Source organism: Lepisosteus oculatus, chromosome 19, assembly GCF_040954835.1.
Source record: "Lepisosteus oculatus isolate fLepOcu1 chromosome 19, fLepOcu1.hap2, whole genome shotgun sequence".
In the NCBI taxonomy this organism is placed as follows: Eukaryota; Metazoa; Chordata; class Actinopteri; order Semionotiformes; family Lepisosteidae; genus Lepisosteus; species Lepisosteus oculatus.
Genome location: NC_090714.1, coordinates 11,240,867 through 11,263,203, shown reverse-complemented (window position 1 = coordinate 11,263,203; position 22,337 = coordinate 11,240,867). Strand labels below are relative to the sequence as shown.

Sequence of the window (22,337 nt, the reverse complement as noted above, 5' to 3'; positions counted from 1 at the left end):
AGTGCGTGAGATTGGACTGTGGAAAAAAAATTCAGATGCATATTAAACCCTCTCTCCGTGGATAATAACCAGCATTCCAGGGCTTGTCCTGAAAAAAGATCCCACAGCACAACTGAGAGCGACCCGGGGGGGGAGGAAGTTCGGAGAGCGACACAGAGAGAGCTCATTGTATCTAAGGACCGGACTCCCTAATTGCCCTCCTCTCTATCAGATGGGAAAATCTGACATGTCTTGTAAAGGCAGTCCCTGTTGAGCCAGCCTGCGATAAGTTCAAATTCGATTAGATTATCTCGCTTGTTGTTAGACAACTAACCCACGACCCCGGCGGTTTCTGCTAGCTGGGCACACCCGCCAAGAGGAAGAGGACGCTCTGCGATGAGGAAGAGTGCAGTATAATCGGCGTTCAGCTCCACTGTGCTCGGTGTGGCTCTGTGTGTGGTTTTATCTTGCATGCCAGACCTTTGAAACCATGTCCCCCTTGTTTCCTTCATTCGCATGTTTTTATCCTCATACTTTTCACTTTTCTTCAGGGCTCTGACCCTGTCTAGAAAACGTGGTCCTGTCTTCGAGCCATGATCTGGGACTGTAAGAAAATCTCCAAGTGCAACCAGTCTCTGGGGTGGAGGACAGCAGCTGGCCTGAATGGCTAACAGAGAGGTTAGGAAGGAAAGGGACTGGTGAAATGGGACTTAATTGGAGGGTGCAAAGCCTTTAATGATAAGTGTAAGGTCAAAGACAGCAGCTCTTTGAGGGCAGGATGGAATGGGAGCATTAGGGCACACAAAAAAGTTGCAGGAGAAACGGTCTGGATTAGGAGCAACGTTCTGAAAAATTAAGCAGTTTACACGATATATTAAATCCATGATTTTAGTGTCAAATAAAAATCAAAGAATTGTCCGCGGGCTTCATTTTAAAAATGCCTTGGGGGTGTTTTTCCCGCTGCTCAGAAATCTCTGCCCCCGAAACTGTGCACGTTTTAAATTGAACACTTCTGTGCTGGCTACCAGAGAGTTCTGATTAACCTGTGAGTATGATTCTCGCCAAAACCCAACACGTTAGTAGCGGTGTGAGGAGTGCAGTTCTGTTCCCGCTGGATTTTGATCAGTCACTTGGTGGGGCAACTTCAGCTTCAGAGCCACACAGCGCCGCTCCTCTGGCAACAAGGGAGAAGAAAGACCGGAAGACTAGGTCTCCTGCCGGGGCCGAATTCAGCACCATCCAGATTCCAAGGGGGTGACATCACCTTCCTTACAGGTTCAGTGGCGCTGAAATCTGGTGCCTTTTTGAATTTGCTGTCATTTCTGCTCTGTGTGGTGTTTGAAGTCTCAGATTTTACAGGGGCCTCTGCTGCAGAAATGGATTCTTGCCTTCATCAAAGAGCCCACTAATGACCTCTGGAGACCAGTGGTCAAAAAGCCACTTGTTTTGTCCTTGTGCTAATTAAGCATCTTCACGGAAACTGAAGCCAATTATGCCCCCTCATTGAAGGGCCTGCTCAGAAGGACATGCTGTGCGAAAACCTGGCATCGTTTCGAAAAGGGAAATTCTGCAGCTCACATCTCCCTAACGAGCAAAACAAAGCCAAACAAAAAAAAAGAGAGAGAGAGATGGGGAGAGAAAGAAGGATCCCCATAAAGAGCCATCAGACTGCCCTGCAGGCAATATGGTTTCCTTTTACTGAGAGGAAACCTTCAATTGCTTTAATATTTCCTTTGGGGCTTTTAGTTTTGTTAGTCTGGGAAGTTTACTTGTTTTGCTTCTTGATATGTATTCCAAATGTACACCCCTCAAGTCCGAGTTATATATACTGTAGGATTTTCCCTCTTTTTTGTTTCCTGACAGCTCAAAAGATGAATGTTCTTCCATATTGCATAGCTGTATTCAACCCTCTGCAAGATGGGCAAGAGTCACTGTTCAAATTAGTGAGCTTCTATTGTGGTAACTCACCTGGGTGAAGATAAGAGTTTTGTGCACCCCACGTTTTGAATAACGGATGACCCAGGAAGATGCTGAAATTTTTTTCCCCCTAAGGTCTAAATGAGAAGCTAATGGTTACTTCACCACCAGTAAACTAGGCAACGTCCTCATGGTTTTAAATGGAGAATCTCAAGCTAAGCACCAGGCTTGGGGAGTTTTCCTTCTTGCATTTCTGAAAGGTTTCCTGTAATGAATGTGCAATGCACAGAACCAAAAAGTCCCGTTGTTTCGTTTTGTTGACTTTTAGTGATTTAAGAAGTCAGCCTTGGCTGCTAACCAGCGTCCTTGTGGTGAAGAGCAGAGAGGCTGCCTGCCCCCTGGCGAACCCTGTACAGACAGGTGGGTCTTCTCTCCTCCCTGCGCCCAGTGGCCGAGAAGGAACATGCGCCGCGTTGCCTTGGCTCTATCGTGCCCCCGAAGCTGAGCCCGCAGGAATGGGAAAGAGGAAAAGGAAGAACCCCACAGCAAGAGTTACTTTTTAACTGAAATTCCATGTTTGAATTATCAGGCTGTGCTTCAGAGACTCTCCCCTCCTCTGCTCTTAATTCCGAAAGAAACATAATAATAATTCCTACAATTGTTACTTATATATGCTTACTTGAGTTAACGGGTCAGCAGGCTACAGTACAGTTGTGCTCTCTTTAAACCTAGTACTGGAGACCAATGAAAGGAGGTGTTTTCAGTCACCAGTAAGTGATCAACTATGTCTGTTCTATTGTCAATAATCCTTCCCTACAGACACTGCTATATGCAAGCAAAAGGAGTTCACAAACCGATACCTTTAACTTATAATTCAGGAGAAGTCTCACACGTTGAAAACACTCATGCTGTGTCTAGATTTGGAAAAGGGTGAGTTGTTTTCATTATCGTCCGACCCAGTGTGTTTAACATTGATGTTCATGCTCGCTCCCTCAAGATACCGTGTGCTCAGGACAGGGCCGGGCTTGGAGGCAGGACCTTCAGAGAAAGCCGAACGTCTTGGTGACATTGGATTACTATCCTGCCGATGCCGCCGATCATTCTCAGGATGGTTCATATGGGAATGAAAATTTTAAATAGCATGCCTAAGGGTTTCTCCACATTTAGAGGCCTTTTAAATTCAACCGCTCTGCACCACGGAAAAATTTAATTTCCACCATGTGGACATTCATCTTGAATTCCTGCGTCTCCTCTTGGCTCTACCAAACATCACACGAAGAAGACCACGCTTAGAAGAGTCCACTGCAGTCCACCACCAGGGACTCAAAACCTCGCACTGCTTGTGGTCTCCACTCAACCGTAATGATGGCGTTTAAGTTACAAACAAGGAGCATGTGGGAAATACATTGGGAGGTATCCAATCCAAGGATATTTTCTCCTTCTGGGGATAAACCTCAAACCCAGAGACTGGTTCATTGGCCTCTTTTGAAGTTCTCGGAGTCAGCAGACATTACATAACTTTACACTTATGTGAGGAATTGGAAGAGGGACACCCCACCTCACCAGAACAGCTTTTACAGTTGACACTGGAGGTCAAGTGGGACCTGTTGTGCCAAACCTACTTTCATTCCACGTTTCAACCATGCCCTCTGCTCTTAACGCCTCAGGAAAGTAACAAAATGTTTCATTTCCTTCTCTGAAGACGTCAACCCGTTTTTCTACATGGATTGGTAACATGAATACGACTGAATTGGTGAAAGACCTGCAAATCACTCTGCATAAAAGTGACATATATCAATATAGTTCTCAATCAGTGATGCACTCACTTAGCCTAGACAGGGTAGGTAGCTGGTGATAAATAACTGATGTTTAATGGAAAGCTTATTTTGCATTCGAAGCTGTCTTCCTCCACCCTAAATGGACACTGGAAGAAGCAGATTTTGCCTTTCTCTGCTGTCTTCATCTACATCTCTACAGCATTAGGCGATGCTCTGCAGGTGTCTGGAGAGGCTGCAGAAGAGAATTAAAGCCGAGCCCCAGTGCAGCAGTGTGTCCCATCCGCTTGGTGTTGCCACTGCTCGCTGGCTGCTAATACGCTCAGACAGCCCCACTAATCCGAGCTCTCTGGAGAGGGATTAGGGCATTAGCTCAATAAACTGACAGAAAGTGCTGCATGTTCGGCGCTTGCGGCTCAAAGCCCCACCTGCAGACCCACTGCCTGAGCTCCACAGCCACCTTCCTCGATTCTCTGCAATGAGTGGGCTGGACGAGTGGCCTGTGCTGATTAAAAGAAAAGCTCTTTTAACAATTCCAGTCTTATCTTGGTGAAGTGACATGTCTTGTGAGTATTAGTTTCACAGTTAAAAACTCTGCAATTATGCAGTCCTTGATATATTGCTGAGGAAATATTGCAACCAGCAATTGAAGTACTTGGTCTGGGGCTGGCCAGTGTACCTCAGTGTGTGCAGTACTGGGGTGTGGGGCTGGCCAGTGTACCTCAGTGTGTGCAGTACTAGTGTGTGGGGCTGGTCAGTGTACCTCAGTGTGTGCGGTACTGGTGGGTGGGGCTGGCCAGTGTACTTCAGTGCGTGCAGTACTGGTGTGTGGGGCTGGCCAGTGTACCTCAATGTGTGCAGTACTGGTGTGTGGGGCTGGCCAGAGTACCTCAGTGTGTGCGGTACTGGTGTGTGGGGCCGGTCAGTGTATCTCAGTGTGTGCAGTACTGGTGTGTGGGGCTGGCCAGTATATCTCAGTGTGTGCAGTACTGGCCAGCGTACCTCAGTGTGTGCAGTACTGGTATGTGGGGCTGGCCAGTCTACCTCAGTGTGTAAAGACCAGATCTGAAAGATCTCTCTCTACCCTGGTAATACTTTACCATTACATCAGATACTATACAGTATATCAGACAAGCCTTCTGAGAAAGACTACAGATGGTTAACTTGTTTTTCAGGAAATGAGATTCAGTGGGATGGGTGAATGTCTAACTGCAGCGAGGTCAGAAGACAGAGCACGTGGCACTCGCCGACTTGTTCACAGAAATTACTCTGAGTGTCCGCTGCGCTGAGAGGGAGTCACACTTTAACAGAACACCAAAAGCAAAACCAACTGCAATGTCAATAGCGAACACGATTTCGACACCCTGCCACAGGAATTAGGAAACAAGTTTCGTCTGGACTGCCAGTGCCGATAAGACTGGTCCCAGGTAAACTTCACTTTCTCCCAGCGCAGTGCATTCCCAAATCAGTAATCGAGCGCTCACAGGCTAGGGGCTGACCACTGGAACCTGACAAACCAATAATCAAGCTGCTCTTCCCTGGCTAGGCTCCAGGCAGCTCTCTGCAGCTGGGCAGCCCTGACTGAGGGGTCTGTACCTTACAGTAGTCTGGTATGGAGCGAGCTGCTGTTTGACTCAGGCATGTGAAGAGTGGATTCCCAGCCCCACTGTCACACTGAGCAGTCAGCAGCCAGTTAGGCTGCAGATCAGGTTTCTTAAATGCTGGGTCTGCATTAGGCAGTGGCACCCATCCAGACCTCTGCGATAATACAATGCAGAATCCAATCAGCTCTGGAATTTTGGATCACTTAGAGTGTAATGTCGTTATATTGGCCTGTGTCTTGTCTGCGATGTAAAAATGTAACACGTACAGTAAGTATAGTTAGTGTGTCCCCAACTATTGCAAAAAAAGTGAAAAAAAATTCATAGAGGGCGCTTTTAGTAGTAGCTAGTAGCCAAATAATAGTCAAGTAGTAATAGTAGTCAAATGAGTGGCAGCAATGGCAATTAAATTATGAGACCCTATTTCTATTTTAATAAGAACGGCTTTCTGCATTGAATATAAAACTTGTGAAGCCCTACAGATCAATGGCACACCAGGGGGATGCTGGGAAGAGTTTTTATTCCCCATCAGATATAAAAAACCGTGAATCGCAATCAATGGGTTAATGTAATGAATCCAAATTAGAGCCAAATTAATCCTGTATGATCAATAGCTCTTTCACAGCAGGTCGATCTGTCCAAAGGCGGTACGAGTTCCCAGATCCAATGTTTCCCGTCCACCATCTATAACAATGCAGTACTTTGTGTTTTATAAGATTCTGTAAGCTGAAACACAGTGAGACCCATGCCCCCATGACAGTGAAAGGGTCCAAGTAGCCATGCAAATCGACTCTCCTCAAAATTCACTCCTTCCAGCGTTAAGCCTAGCTCTGAGACTGCAGGCGTCTCTAAAGATTTATGTTATTTTTTTAATTGCAATCTGATTGGAGATGGCCTCTCATGTCAAGGGGGGAAAAGGTCAGGCGATTGATAACCTGTCAGAATGTCAATGACAGGTGGGGGGATAGGGACTGTGGAGGAAGGTGTGCTGATGAGAATGTTCTCCCAATAGAAGATCTATGTTACTGTAAGACTGGGTTCATCAACAGTATTCAGCAATTCTTCTTCCTGTATTCCTACAATTATTACTTATATATGCTTACTTCAGTTAACAGGTCAGGTCAGCAGGCTACAGTACAGCTGTGCTCTCTTTAAAACTAGTACTGGAGACCAATGAAAGGAGCTGTATTCAGTCACCTGTAAGTGATCAACTATGTCTGTTTTATTGTCAATAATCCTTCCCTACAGACACTGCTATAAGCAAGCGAAAGGAGTTCAAAAACCAATACCTATTACTTATAATTCAGGAGAAGCCTCACACGTTGAAAACGCTCATGTGGTGTCTAGGTTTGGAAAAGGCTGAAGAGATCCAGAGTTCTGTTCATCATCGTCTGGCCCAGAGTGTTTAACATCGATGTCCACAGTGGCTGCCTCAATTATAGAGCACTGAAAAGGCCCTGAAATGTTGTCCGTGCTGTATGTGCAGCCCTCTACCCATATCAGGTCGGAAGGGGAAAGACACCCGACTCTTCCACATGCCAAATCGGGTGGGTATTTCAAAAATAATTGGTGATTCCAAAGCGAAATCCGGTTACTATCCTTCACACCTGATGGAGCCCTGCTCCTTTTCTCATTAGGACAAGACAGGGATTGAATCCCAGACCCCAGCAGTCTCACAGCCCAATAAATCACCCGATATATAAATCAGAGCCACCCACCCTGCTTTCTTGCTGGATCATAACCGGGAGAAGCCGACATCAGAGTGTGTGGCTACAGAGGGGTACAGATTTCATTCATTTCAAGAGCAGCCTTTTCATGCTTGCCACCATGAAAGGGTTCCCCATGCTTTTTGGTTTCTCGGTTGCTTGTTCCTGTAATTTATTTTTAGTTCTGCTTGCGGCTGGTACGAAACCCAGGCATGTGTGTTACACTACTCTGTCTGAGGATCCCCCTTTTCCTCGGCTTTGGGGACACTGGTTTTTCTTTCTCCTTTTTCTCACAGCCCCGCTATCTTCCGGTCAAACGAGCTTCATGAAGAGAAACTGAATGACAACAAGCAAACAACCCAGTTGCAAAGTCCTCCACAGCTGCTGCAAAAGCTACGAGGCCCAGCTAGCCACTTCCTCGAACCGCATCAACAAACCTCTCATCTCCACTTCTGTACCATCAAAAGCCGGGGCCGTTAAATGTGGAGACTCCTTTCCGTCACAATAAAATCGCAAACCAAACCATGACAAGAAGAAAAGAAAAGTTCGCTTGAGTTCCTCTGTCATTCATGTGGGGCAATTTAATGGATTTTCCCTTCTGGGGGCATAACTCAAAACACACAAACAGAATACTTGACAGGCAAATAAAATACTGGACCGAACCACAAGATGGAGCTAATTAAAGCAGTAAAAGGTAAAGAATATAACTTCAAAGGGGAGCTGAGCTGTGGCATTTATTTGTTCATTTATTTTAAGCTACGGGCATTTCCTTAATGTTAGAAAGGCTGTTTTTCATAAATGTCACTGAATTCAAAGACAATATTTATTAAAACTTGCCCACACAATTACTGGGAACTTAATTTCTCCCCTCCATCTGTCTCCCCTACAGGCACAACCACAGCCAGAGAAATATGACCCGGCAAACATCAGTCTTTCTGTATTGTATTGGAAACTGTTGTTTTGTTGCTGCACACGCAGGTTTTGAGGGTCGTTTAGCGATGGAAATCCTCATATAAGAGTATGTTTGTATCCCCTGAATTCAACACCCAACATCCTAAATACTTCAATAATAAACAAAGCTGATCACTAACAGGTCTTTGCCAGGCTAGATCAGGGGAAGCAATTACTTTGCCATTTTGACAGTGAATTGACATTAAAGAGCTCATCTGGCTTTCTAGTGCTCAGAGCAGTTTCACTGCACCTCTCTGTGCCATAGGCTGGCCTTCTGGGCTATTTCAAACAAGCAATCAATGACCACAGTGATAACCCATAAAGCTGAATGCTTTGCAGTTCATTTTTCAAAAACACACACCTTGCTGGACAAGTATTCACTTTTCAATTAGCCTAATTTGCCGTTAGAATTATCCTCAATTTACCCACCAGCTGACAGCAGCTGTGAGTTCGAGGTTCAGTGTGTTTACAATAACAGACGCAGCAGGGCCTAAGGGCTTGTCTTGCTCCTTCCAGACCTCCAAAGCCAAGCTCATAGGGTGAACCGGTGTCCTTAATCAGCTTCCTCTTCTCCGGGTTTGGGAGAATTCAAAGCAGTTTATTCTGATTGCAGTCAGAATAGCACTAATGGGATTTGATGGTGTGGATGAGCACAGATTGCTATCAGAAAGGAGACACCAGGGTCGTTATCCCAAAAGTCACCCCCGCCCCCCAATCTTGAACATCCTGAAAGGAACAGCCCTTATGAAAGACTGCCTCAGTAAGGTGGGGCCATAGTCTTGCAGCAGTTTAACTTTTACCTGACTTAGATCATGAGAAACTGAAATCTGCAGAATTCTCCATCCCCAATACCTTTACCAGGTGGAAATGTGTTTAAAAACAGGGCAGGAGTTTGTCTTTACCCAAAGGGTTGTGGGAGTATGGAACAAGCTATTCAGCCATGTTGGAAGAAACTGGTTTCTGCTTTAACAAGAATGGTCTTCATGGACAAAACAACAGCTGGATGAGATGGTAGATCATTTACTTTGTTCTGCTTGGTTTGCAATGTGTCTGTATACTGTTTTCATTTTTACAGTTGGTGCTTCCCTCAGCTTTACTTTGTTTTTTCTCATTAGGACACTCTCAGGGTGGGGACTCTGTTGACCAGTCCCTCGTATCATAGCGTGTTTTACCATCAGCCCCCGGTACTGCTCCTCCTCCACACTTTACTGTTGAAGCCAGATGGTGACATTCAATAGAAAATATTAACACTGTGTATATTAACCTTGTGTATCTCTGAAAATAGTAACATGGTGTACCTCTGAAAGTGAATTCCTCCAGGAAGGAGGAGTGAATGTATTATCAAGGAGACATAAGCCTTCTTAAGGAATGTGTCGGTGGAATGTCCCCTCTTTGCTGCTCAGCTGTGGAAGTGATTAAAGAGAAGGGGGGAGAATGAACTGGTCAAGCTTTCTTCCCGTTTTTCTTTTGTAAGAAACAGAAGAAGAAAACAGGGTATATGCACAACCTGTGGCCTTTGACCTCTGACATCCAAGGGCACACGGAAAGTGACAAGAACAAGTGCACTGACCTTTGACCCTGCCATACAGACTGACCTGAGAGCAACATCAACCCCCCCCCCCTCCAGCCCACCTCAGGTCACTGTCTGCCGAGCAGTTACTCACAGCTTATTTAAAAGACTGCGCGGCTTTTTGGTTTTCAAAGTCCGATTTTATTAAATTAAAATACCATGCAAAATCGTTTCATCTGCTCAAAGACCCCTCTCGGCTTCTCTCATAATGCTCTGCCACGGTTCCCAGGGAATTTCGATGATCTCCTTGGTTAATAAGGACAGAAACAGAAAATCAGCACTCAAAGCCCCAGGACTGAAGAGCCAGGAGATGGGGAAAAGTGAACCACGAGGGTTTTTTGTATCAAATCAGCTGTGGAAAACAGGAGTGAACATGTTCAGAAGAAGAGGAAACTGATTTAAGAGAGAGAGTGACAGGAGCTGTTCTCTATGTGAGAAGAAGACTTTGATTTCAGATATGAACTTACAGTTCCTAGGAAAGTATGCCCTGGCCCTGCTGTACTTGAGTGGTTTAACTGCATTAGAGAATCAAAGAACACAGTGACAGAGAGCTCAGTTAAACTCAACTGACCACAAGAAATTGATGGTTACTAGCTTGTTTGGTTGTTTGTAGCTAATTGATTCAACAGTCCCATCCAGATTCTTTTCTTGTTGATCAGATACTCTGGCCTCTTCCAATATGGTGGAGTAGCCTGCTCCCTATTCCCACAATCCTTTGGTTAAAGACGGGCCACCAGTCCTCATTTTAAATGCACTTCTTCTTAATAAAGGTGTTGAGGATGGAGATCAGCGCTTTCCATTTTGCGGATTTTAGTTTTAAAGTCTCTTCATCTGCAGATGTGATGTTGCCAGACATAAAGAGTGGAGTTTCGAATTGTACTGAACGGCAATCCAAATGAATCACATTATTTTCATTCCAGAGCATCCCAAAGGGATTAACATACAGAAGATACCCACTTCATCCACCACTAAATTATGCCCCTGCAGTGCTAATGTTCAGCAGATCAGGCAGAGACTGCTTCACCAGCGGAGTTAAGGGAGAACTTTAGGGAGGCCAGATTATGCAGGCCCAGAGTTTAATTAAGTTAGGATGTCAGAGTTAACACCAATAATCTTCCGATTATCTCATAGGACCTACAGTGGCCAATTAAGCGGGACCTTGGTTTAATCCTCAGGAGAGCATCTCAAACAATACAGTGCCTTCCATCACAACATTGTGGCAATGGTCAGGAGATTCTGGCCCAGAGAGAAGAGGACCACCCACTGTTCCACCAGCAGCAACCCAGCTTACCTTGGAGGTCTCCCAGCCCAGCGCTGACCAGGCCCAGTCTTGCCGAGCTTTTGAGATCTGGCCAGATCAGCCTAGAAACTTCTAACAAGAATCCGTCCACCTCCGAGTACCCCCCACTCCATCCATCCACAACCCTCAGAATTAAACGCACAATATACACAGGGTGGCTCCTTCCACTGAGAGAAGCCACATCTGACTCCAGTTACACAACTTTGAGGCAGGCTGGGCACCCTGATTCTCTGTGCCTGCCTGCCCTGACGCTGTTCAGACAATTTTCAAATTTGTACCAAGCACTGCCTGCTGGAAGCCAGAGCCGCCACAGGCATTTCCAGACGAACTCCAGCTCCTTTTTTTTGTCCCGGTCTCGCAGACGACAAGGAAGAGAGGCCAGGAGCAGGCGAGAGAAAGCAGAGGCAGAGAACGAGAAAGAAGTGGCAGTTTTCGCGACTGAAATGATCACTGCGAAAGCGTTTCCATGTGTTCTCCTGTTTATAGAGGGAGGCGGGGATTAAAAAAAAACGACAAGAGAGGCAGACAAAATTACAGCCGGGAATTGCGATGATGTTTGTGGTTTTTCCCCTCGCTGCTTTCGGTGATGGGTGCCCTCCGTGAAAAGAAACAGTGTTCCTGTCGGGATATTCCTTTCTTTCCTGTTTCTCCACTCCAAGTACAGCTGAGCACAGCCTGATATCTCTGCTTCACCTCACAGCCAGGCTGGAGACGTGCAAGTGCAAGCTGCTCCAGAGGAGTGTACAAATGGCTAACCCAGTGCTCTGACCCCAAGCTTCTCTCTCCCTGTCTGTGTGTCTCATGGAGAGCAAGCTGGGGTATGCGAAAAGACAAATTCTTAATGCAAGAAAATGTATCTGGCTAATACAGTGATCTTATCTTATCTTATGGATGTGTGGAAAATTTCATGGAGTACTGCAATAGAATGATCAGCAGCTTTCCTCTGCCTCTGTGTGCTGCAGGCCTTCCTGGGCATCGCCAGCACAAAGACAGGAGATGTTCAACTCCTCGGTTGTCCATCAGCATGCATCAGGGGGATCTTGAACACACAGGGGTGACAGGGTGTCTCATTTTCATCTCTCTGCCCCCTGCTGGCCAATACCCCCCCCCCCCACCCTTTCCCCCAGCAGAGGGGCTTTTAACAAGCTTATCTTCACTAATAGGAACAGCAGCTGTATAACTGAAGAAGCTCTGGGTGCAGGAGTACGCTCACGCACGGTTAAAGGTTTCTAAGAAAAACGGGTGGGGATTTGCTGAAGAAACAAACGTGTAGGCTAAGCAAACTTAAACTCAGGTGCAGTGTTTACTGGAATGCCAATAATTTCCAAACCACAGTAGCACACACCTTCAATTAAAGAAGAGTTATGCAAATAACTAGTATCAGTGTTGCCTTAGGCACAGGCATGTTAGCATTTATTAATTCTGAGGCCCTGTAGTACCTCACAGAGGAACTGTATCATGTTCCCAACATGGACTGAGTTTCAGGTAAAGCTGGACAGTGAGGGGAGGTTGTGCCAGTGCAAACTGAACAAGCATATTGTTTCAATTGTTTTACCTGCAGGACAAAGCAGCTGTTTTAGAGGAAGTCCGTTTTTCCCCTCTGTTGTCTCCGCCTGTGAGCAGAGTCACCTCAAGGCTCATAAAACACAGAAAGACACCGGGGACTAAAGTAGGAAATGGGAGCTCTGCTGCACTGAGGTCAAGAAAGACCGACAAACATTGACAAGCTGTATGAAACTTACAATTACAGATAAACAAGCAGAACTCCAGAATTCAAGATCCTGATGTGTGATAGAAGCCAGCGCTTTTGGGCACTGGGATTGGGCGATTGCCAATTGTCTGCACAGGTAACTGCAAAGTGAGTTTCACCGGAAGAGAGCAGAGGCAGCATAACTTCATCATGTGGGATAACTGCCTGAACAAGGCAGAGTCGTTCGCTCCATGACTTTTACAGCGCTGTACTTGGCAAGCATGGAACAGCAGGCAGTCTCCCTGGCCCTCTCAGTACGTAAGGCATAGAGCTCACACTTCTCGAAAGCAACCCCTCTGTCAACAAAAACAACGCTTTTCTGGTTTCCTGTTATTGCATGGCAACGTCTTTACAGGTCTGGCAGCTCCTGTGCCTTGTTAACGAGGGAAGTGAGTCAGTGGGTGGCCCTCTGTCATCTCCTCAGACCTGGATAAGGTTATGTTTCTGCAGGATACACACCTTCAATACCCAACTCCTGGTGCATTACAGCCTGGGAGGAAGACAACACACACAGATATCGCAAGGCACCTTTTCTCTGCAGCTAATGATACTCCTGGTCTCCCTTCTGAAAGAACTGGAAACACACCTCTGCCTGCAAGAGACTTAGGTTTGATCCCCCCAGGGGAGTGGCGCAGTTCTGCCTCTGTCACTGTAACTGCTCTGACAGACTACGTGAAACACAGATGAAACGTGAAACACTCTCTGAAACATCTATGCACATCACATCCTAAACTGGGTCTTTGTCACCCGTCCTCACATCTTACTTATGTTGTTATTAGTCTTGACAAAAAAAAGAGTTTGAGGGAACTATGGAAACAAGGTGAGAACGCCTTTAAAACCAACAACAGGAGACACTTCTTTACGCGAAGGGTTGTGGGAGTATGGAACAGGAATGGAATGCAGCGCTAGATAAGCCGAATGGCCCCCTCTCATTAATTACCTTTCTAACTTTCTCACTTGGTCTAACAATTACACTTACAGGAACACCCACTCCTGACTGCCATCAACCACACACTACTACCTTTCCTGCTGCCCAGCTCTGTAAAATAATTGGCAATTGGATACGACCAAAACAATTAAACCCGTTACCAACCACAAAGTTGCAAGTTGGAACAAAGTGCAATTTATTTTTTTTTATTAATGCCCTAAGGCCCTCCCATTAATCTGCTACCTTCTCCTAAATTGCATGGTTACTCCTTAATGCCATTGCCCACACAAATATATGCCGGAAGAGAAACTGCTTTGTTAAAGGTTTTGGCAACCGGAGGAGCTTCTGTGAGCACAGGCAAGCTTTTTAATCGGAGGAGGGACACATCTGCACTGCAGCCCTGCAAATCCTTCATTTGGATGAAGCACAATGATGGATTAGCTGGACGATAACGGGCCACCCCACTGTCTTGGGGACCCCTCCTAGATAAGTTCACCCAGGCTGCCTCCTTCCGTACATGAGAACGTAAGAGGGGTTACAAATGAAAGGAAGCCATATCACTCAGCATAATTGCTGATCCTAATCACTGCAACATTAACGTGCTCTGTGATTGCTGTCTGTGACGTATTCTGAACCAAATGAGCGTTTTTGTACCAAGAGTTACTCAAAAGTCCCCCCCACACCACCTACAGCTTAATATCAGAGATTTAAATCCCCCGTACAGCTGAGACATAAAAGCACTTCGTTTTTGCATAATCTGCAAGATTTAAAATATCCCTGCTGTACACAAATGAGCTAATTGCAACAGACACACATACACACAGGTCCCAGAGATGCTGTGCTCACCACAAAGGTGCCCTTTTCAGTAATTAACTGCTTTTCGTGATTGTGCTGTGTTGTCTTGGTGGCTGCCTGATGTGGTAAATGTAGCTGGGATTTTTGTGCCAAAAAGGCACCCAAACTGCGATAAGTGATTAAAATAAACAGTTTCATGTGGCACATGCAATTATGAGCGCAACTCCCTGTGCTCATGAACAGGACGGTTTTGTCTTACTTTTCCTCCTACTGGCGGGAAAGCAATGAAAAAACATAGAAATCATAACCTAGGAACACAGCGTCTTCCCTCCACCTCTCCAATCCAAATTCTTCTCTAAGCGTGGATTAACAGTTGTATGGGCTTTGGGCTCAAATCCCAGGTGGAGAACTGAACGTGCTCTTCTGTCTGAATGGGTCATGTCCGGAGCGTACCAACAGTCAAGACGTTTTCTGATCCAGCAAGAGTTACTGTAAGTGCAGCTGTCTTATAACACAGGTTGGACTGGAAAGTCTGAAGAAAGACTGCCCTGCACAATTCACCAAGAGAACACTGTCCCTGCTCTTCACATTATCGACTGCCAGCTAATGATAATGAGTGATATTGTCAAATACTGTATAATCCCTTGCAAAGTACAGTACAGGTGAATTAAATAGACCATTGATAGGACATGACACCACCTAATTACTGTATAAACCGATAAACGAATGATTTAAGTCATTCAAACTGTGCATGCAGGAGGTGCATGAATATGACACATCGTCTCCATTTCAGCCTATTTAACAAGCCACATTCAAAACTGAAGAAGCCTGTCTGAGAAGAACTGTCAAAAACAAAAGAACCACACCATATAAACATATAATTGTGCAAGAGTAAACTGAACTAAACAACTTCTGTGTTTATTTAGAATTCTGTATCTAAACCTCTTCATTTTATTCAAGGGAAAACAGTAGAAAAGATATATTCAATTAGGCTAATACTTCAACCAGACATCCTGCTCAAACTAGCTGTAGTCAGCTGTAAAACCTTGCAAACAGTGCCTGTGTACAATGTGCCGTGTTCAATATTGCAAGAAGCAGTTGTATCAACCAGCATCTCCTAAAAAATGACACGGTAGCATTTCAAAAGCACTCTACTGTAATGTGATGCTGATATCTATTTGAACAGTGTCATTATCATGGAGAACACGGATCACTGTGGTGATTTTGCTAAAGCCACAATTTACCCCCACTCAGATATAGCGCTGATCTTCTGCTTCCACAGTGAACAGCACAATCAGACAGTCCGAATCCCACCATCGCTTCCAGTAGGTGCGTGTTAGGTCAATCAGCAGTATTTTATTGGCATGGGACTGAATACCCTGCGAATGGCTGGGTCTCTAAGTCCTGGAGTTTATTGACAAGTGTTAGTAATGAGCTCTCTACTGACAAGCTGGAGACTGAGACGCTCTGCAGAAGCCATCAATTACCCCATATCCAGTACCCTCTCCGTCAGCCTGTGGCAAGTCGCGCTGCCATCTCGCCGAGCCCTCACGCACTGAAGAGCTATTGACAAGCCTTCAATACGCGCGCTAATAAACCCCCCTGGCTGCAAAACTGATCGAGAATTCAGAAAAAGAAAACCCCAGAGTCTTCGCCAAAGCCGTATACAAACGACAATAGCCGCCGTTTATTTTATGCTTTCCACTGTAAGGTTCCTTCAGGAGCAGAGATCATTCTGCGCTGTGCGTAAATTCTCACTTGAAATATATATGGTAGAACACATACAGTAAATAGCTGAAAGCGCATAGTTATCGCGTAGAATGAAGAATAGGTGGGCACTTTCATATATACAGCATAGGTTCCTGAGGGTTATGCGCTGGGGTGCGATAAACTGCAAAGGGATACGCAACAGGTTACAGTAACTCCACGCTGGAAAGTACAGGAAGAGAACCTTTCAGCTCTTGAGCGTCTTCAGAGGTGTGAAGAAGAGTTATCATGAAGCTCTACCGTCGAAACGTTGTTTTTTTCTTATTAGTTTAGAAGGTGGAATGAACCTCGGCTTCCTCATTTATGCACAACATATACACACAGATATGACTATGTAAATAAATACACTAGGTGAAAGGTACTTCACTTCTGCTTTGAAGGAAATACTAACGCTTTTCAGAACTGAAGATCTGGGTTTCAGGCGATGCCCTATTTTGACGGTCCTCTAATTCCGGGATGTTTTAGGATTGGCAACACACTTTTTTTTCTGGTTGTCTTGGCAAGGCACGATTTTGTGAATTTGTAATTACTTTACCTTTCAAATATTATTTTTTTTTACTCCCTAGCGCGGCTTCAAACAAAACTATTCTCTTTCCTGTTGGTCAATCGTTACAGAGTTGCCAATATTTCTAGCAATTCAAGTGCTACAGTCCTATAACACGCTGGCCGGTATTAACTGGAGCGATCAGAGGTTTTTTTCTGCAGAGAAGCCCGAGCTGATAGAACTCTAGGACGCAGAAGTCCCACGCAGATGGATGTAGTGGAACTAAGTTAAAGCATTCACGTTTTAGTATTAAGCAAGCTATTGCAATGAACGAAGCTCTATGTCCAAGGCCTAAATAGCTGATGTATTAATTGCACGCCACCTTCAGAAATCCTGAAGTTAACGGATGTGGATTTTTAAATCAGGACCTGCACTTGGCGTGCCGGAGTGTTTGTGAATTAATGATTTATTTATTATCGTGCCGTTTTGCCTCAAACTCCTCTACCCTTTTGCAGGTTCTCAGAACTGTGTTGATATGCAAACAGCCTCTATCCGCTGTCTTATACCTCCTTCGAACCTAAGGGGAAACGACGGTACGTTAAATTTTACGACTTAGCACACGGGAGAATCAATACTGTTATAAACCTCCCAGAAAGCCGAACGTCATGTCAGCAGAGGAGGTTAATGGCAGCCCAGAAGAGGTCTTTACAAATGAGTCCGACGGAAAACTCTCCTGAGATACAGAACTCCAAATGTGTGAGGCCGGAATTTCTGAAAATGATCCTTTGCCGTTCACAGACAAACGCCAACGACACACGATTTGAAAGGCAATCGCTAGAAGCGGCCCTTTTGATGAAGAGGAACTTGTTTTATTCATTTCTACCCAGCGATGTACACGGTGCTATCAATCCTTGCTTCAGAGCTACATTTTTAACATCATCAAAGTAAAAGCATTTCGGTACAGGCAAAATAGGACAATGTACGTATATATGTTAGGTAAAATTCATGTTCAAGCAGATTTTAAACTTCTTTTACAAGTGATACGTTAAGAAAAAGTTTCATGACTAAATCTTATTTTTTTAATTATCTTAAATAAGAAACCCTAAACCTGTGGACTGTAATAATAATAATAATAATAATAATAATAATAATAATAATAATAATAATAATAATAATAATAATAATAATAATAATAATAATAATAATAATTGTTGTTGTAACGAAGAATTAGATTATCACTAGTTTTAAGTGCTGATTCACTACATAAAATTCCTTATATTATATCCGAAATTAAACAGCCCAAAAATAACAGTTTTATCCGTGTCAAGTGTGTGAAAAATATTGAATGTCAATCTTTTGGGGAATCTGAAGCCTTAACGCGTTGGAAGTTGTTTTTGGTTCACATTTTGTGTGTGAAAGCCATCAGACTTTTCTATTAAAACAAAAAACAGAATCCAATTCTTAGTGCAGTTTTGCCACTTACCTAAAACTGATTCATGTCGGTTTCGTATTTCGGTTTATGCAGTACATTTTGTCGCATGGATCGAGTTCGGAAAGGACGAACACACTTTATTAATGTAGTTTTGGTAACATTTAGGATAATCTGGTGATGTCAGACCCCCACCCCAAAAAATGGTACCTTTGGTATCTTTTTAGACCTGTCGGCACCGATAGCCCCCAGACTGGGCGGCTGTATTTTGATGGCCTTACCTGTACCACTCCAGTCCTTTATCGTAAAATCTATCGAAAAAATGCGGCTCGGCCCCCACGGCTCTGACATCGGGGTGAATCCGGAGAAACTCCAACAGCGCCCGGGTGCCCCCCTTCTTCACGCCGATGATGATCGCCTGCGGGAACTTTTTACTCCCAAAGCTATTGAACACGGATAGGGTGCTGTCAGCGTCTTCCCTGTCCCCGTCCGAGATCTGCCTCTGCACATGTCCGATCTGTTGCAGGATGGAGTGCAGTCTGATCGAATCCGGGAGCTCTCGCGTCCCGGAGCCGGGAGCGGTCCTGTTCCTGTCCGCCGATGCGCTCGGCTGGCGACCGTGCTGTGGGGACGCGTCCTGTCCGTCGTGCTTGATGCTGGTGCCGGTGAAAATCTGCTGGTCGTACAGTGGCCTCGGCAGGGAGTCGCAGTAGCCGGTCAGACAGTAAAAAAAATAAGTAAAAATTATGATCATGGTAAAAAACACCGATACTCTGGACTGCGCCTTCAGAAGTCCAAGGTTAAACCTAGTTCTCCAAATGCTACATCCCATGAGTCGCTATCCTGATCAAAATGCAGCAGGCAAAACGTAGGTAGCATGCCTTATGACCCTCCCTTGCACAACCAGAAAACTCCAAAATGCTGACACTTTAAAAGAAAAAAACCAACAGGGAAACTCGCCCGTTGCAGGTTGGAGAAGCAGGTCCCGTCTGCCAACTGTGGGAAGTGTGTCCATCTGTTACCAAGACAATTTCCGCAAATATGTCACGCGTGTTATGCGTTTATTCATGATACAGAAAAGATCAGCCGCCTCTAGTAGCAAAGTTCTTGAACAGAATTATTTTTCAAATGTTCGGGCGATGTTCAGGCAAACGGGCACACTCTTGTGCTCTGCCGCACGGGGTAGCGTGTCTTTTGGAGGGCCTGCAATTATTTTAAACCTCGAGTTCACTGACCATCGGCCCCTTTACGTCCCAGTCTTCAGTTGCGTGATTAAGCGCTCTCACAGTCTCTCTCTCTCTCCCCTTTCTCTCTCGCACACACACGCGATCTGAATCCACGATTTCAATTCTCACACTTCTCCACTCCTGCGAGAGTAATCCACGCCCCGTTTAAGGAAAAAGAAAATCCCACCCCTTTCGCTTTGCTATTCTTAGACGTTCTTGCGAGTCTTAACTCTGCTAACATTCAGAGTGTTAAGGCTACTTCAAGTTCTCGGGGGACAGGAAATAAATTGGGGGGTCGTGGGTGTTCGCACTAATGGGACAGGTAGCTCAGATGGGGTGACTGAGTATCTAGGAGTCAGGAAATATATTGATGACCTGATGAAGAGATACTGTATATCTAATCCGACATTCTTCTTTTTAGGGTGCAGATGGAGTTGTCATCTGTCCTCCGAATCGCCCAGGGCAGCGAGTCTTTCATCAGGGGTGACCTGTAGGATCATCTCTCGCTGAGTTGTGTCACTAATGCCTGGGTACAGTATTTCTGAACCCGTGTCACCGCGCTCAACTTCGGAGCATTAAAACACCTACAGAGTTGAATCAGATAGTTGATGTTGGAAAAGATGGCAATTCGCACCGCATTCACAGTAGAATCCAAGAAGACATGTTTAAAACCATACCAGGACAGTCTTCGTTTCCTGACTTTATTTTCCACCGACACAAGCACTGAAACAGCTTGTTTTCAAAATTAGATTGCAGCCTGTCCATATTTTGACGAATTAAACTTTTTTTCCTACTAGATCTTTTTTTTTCCATTTATCATATTATTTGCGTACGTTTTCGAATATAAACGGCTTTGGTGAAATCGTGTAATAAAATAATCCTGCTACCAGCGCTTTGTGATAGTCCCCTTTTCTCGCAGTCTCGCTGATGTTTACCTGTATTGGCATGAATTCGATTTCAGTATATATTATACATAAACGGCGCGTTTGAGTTAATTAGGTACTCCTTTGTGAACTGAGTCTAATTACACAATTACTCTTAACACAATCCGGGCCGCGCTCCCGGCGGCAGTTTTTCGAGCTGTCGCTTAAACGCCGAGATGTGTCGCCTTACTTGCCTATTGGGTGCAGTATCGATGGTTTTATTAACAGATAAACAGATATCTAGCAGACGATGGGATATTATTGCGTCCGAAAAGGTCCGGAGGGCAACATTTTAATCCAGTTTAATCTCACAGGGAATACTAATTGCTTCTTGCTGCGAGGGTTTTCGGGATGATTGATGCGTGCTAAAGAAAATAATTTAAACAGCATTTAAACGTGATTACGAAAATAGCTAAATAGAATCACCGTCTTCTAGAAGCGACTTCGAGACCAAGCTTATCAATATCAGCATAATATTCAAGAATAATGATGTCGTTTTGGGTTTTAAAAAAATGGTAAAACGGAGAGCAGCGTTTTCAAGTCTCAGTCTAGAACATGGGATCAACGCAATCAAGCAAAAACTACGAGTGGTTTCTCAATATAAATGACGATAAAACGTTATTTTAAAAAAAGACATAGAAGGAATTCATCGACAGTACTCCCAATAATTTTTTTTGAGTAATTCCGATACTGGTCCTTTAATTTCAGAACTTCGTTAATTTTATTTTAAAAAGGTGTTTGGATCGGACAAAACTAAATATATGTAACAGATCGCTTAAGCGGCTGAAACTGGTGTGTTGGGAGCCTCGCTTAGTGTTTGGCACAGCGTGTTTGACGGGCGGTATCCGGGGGGCAGAGCGCACAGGAGTCTCCTCAGCTGCCCTTCTCCAGGCACCTCCAGCGCGAACTGTGTAACAGGGTGGCATTTCCGCTGCTTGTGTGGGTGTCTCCCGGGGACTGGCGCAGCGAAGGACTGGGTCGAAAGGCGCTGGCGATTCGGTGGGGATCGCTCTCCGTCACCTGTCAGTCAGCCGACTAAAAAGCCCACCTGCCCGGCCACCAGTCCGCACCGGACCGCAGCAGGCGGCTACCGTCCGGCCCTTCAGCTCGCAGGCTAACGCCGCCGGACAGGGGCCATCTGCCGCAAGGCAGCGACACGAAAAACCTGGCTGTCTCTCTAACGGCCGCCGGAGGGTGACGTCTGAAAACATTTAACATCTTTAAATCGACGACGCTGCCGATCTGAGGCGGGTTCTCAAGGCGCTAAGGGCTTTGGTTTTTTTTTAAATTGGAAATAAATTACAAGATTAAAAAAAAAGACCGCTAACGTTGTTTCATTATAAATCAGCTCCTGGCACACGTGAAGCAGCAAGGATGACACACTCGTTGGCTTCATTTCGGTCCTCGCTCAGTGATTGTTACCAGAGTACAAGGTTAGATTTAAAATGACGCATGTGTTTTTTTTTTTTAAAGAAATGAACGAAATGATCATTCTGCCTCTGATCATTTTACAGTTGCAGTACGAGTACGAGACCGCAGCACTGTTCGTTTTGTCCTGGTCAGCCCGTGTCGCGCTGTGTATCGAGGCTCCTAGCCGTGCGCACTCCCGAAACCTCATAGTGTTCCACCCTCTTTCATCCATCAGGGGCCCGCTCCAGCGAGCCCAAACGAGAGCTTCAAGCCCTCCACTCCCCAGCTACGCCACCCCCTGCTCACTCCAGTCCTGGATTACCTGAACGGGGTCTGGTGTTTCAAAGCGCCCACCTCAAAGACGGCTCCGTCAGCCCAGGTTTAAAATCGCATTATGTTACAGCTTTATCGCCTAAAGAGCCTTTTGAACCGTGACGCAAGCCCTTCTCTTCTGTTGAGCGACAGAGAGATCAGACACAGGCGGTTACAGCAGATTAAAGACCCGCTGTCACAAGAAGCTCGTTTTAAGGCCAATGCTTAGTCTCCAGCACAGGTCCTGGGCAGCCCTGTCCCCATTCTGGAGATCTCCAATAAATCACCGTTTTCTCAAGATGTGGGACAATTCCATTGTGGTCAACGGAACAGGTCACTTGTTAGATTAAGTAATTAATAGATCTCTTAAGGCTAAATTCGAAGTATTCTTCAGTCCCCCGTGGTTCTCTTAATTGAACAGGTTATGTTCTGGATCCATCAATCACTTACAGGGGTTGCCAATCTTTTAGAAAGTGTAGGAAGAACTAGACTGGAGCAGATTCGGGGAAACACT

The 22,337-nt window shown here is 45.2% G+C and overlaps 1 protein-coding gene across 1 annotated transcript in view; it reads right to left on the bottom strand.

The window, feature by feature from the left end:
* The window catches only part of LOC102698099 (heparan sulfate glucosamine 3-O-sulfotransferase 6), a 35,653-nt gene extending 15,983 nt beyond the window's left edge, over window positions 1-19,670 (bottom strand). Inside the window, exon 1 of the mRNA XM_006637131.3 lies at window positions 18,234-19,670. Coding sequence (XP_006637194.1) covers window positions 18,234-18,784 — 551 coding nt within the window. The 5' untranslated portion in view covers window positions 18,785-19,670. The remainder of the gene's footprint in view (window positions 1-18,233) is intronic.
* Window positions 19,671-22,337: the final 2,667 nt, after the last annotated feature.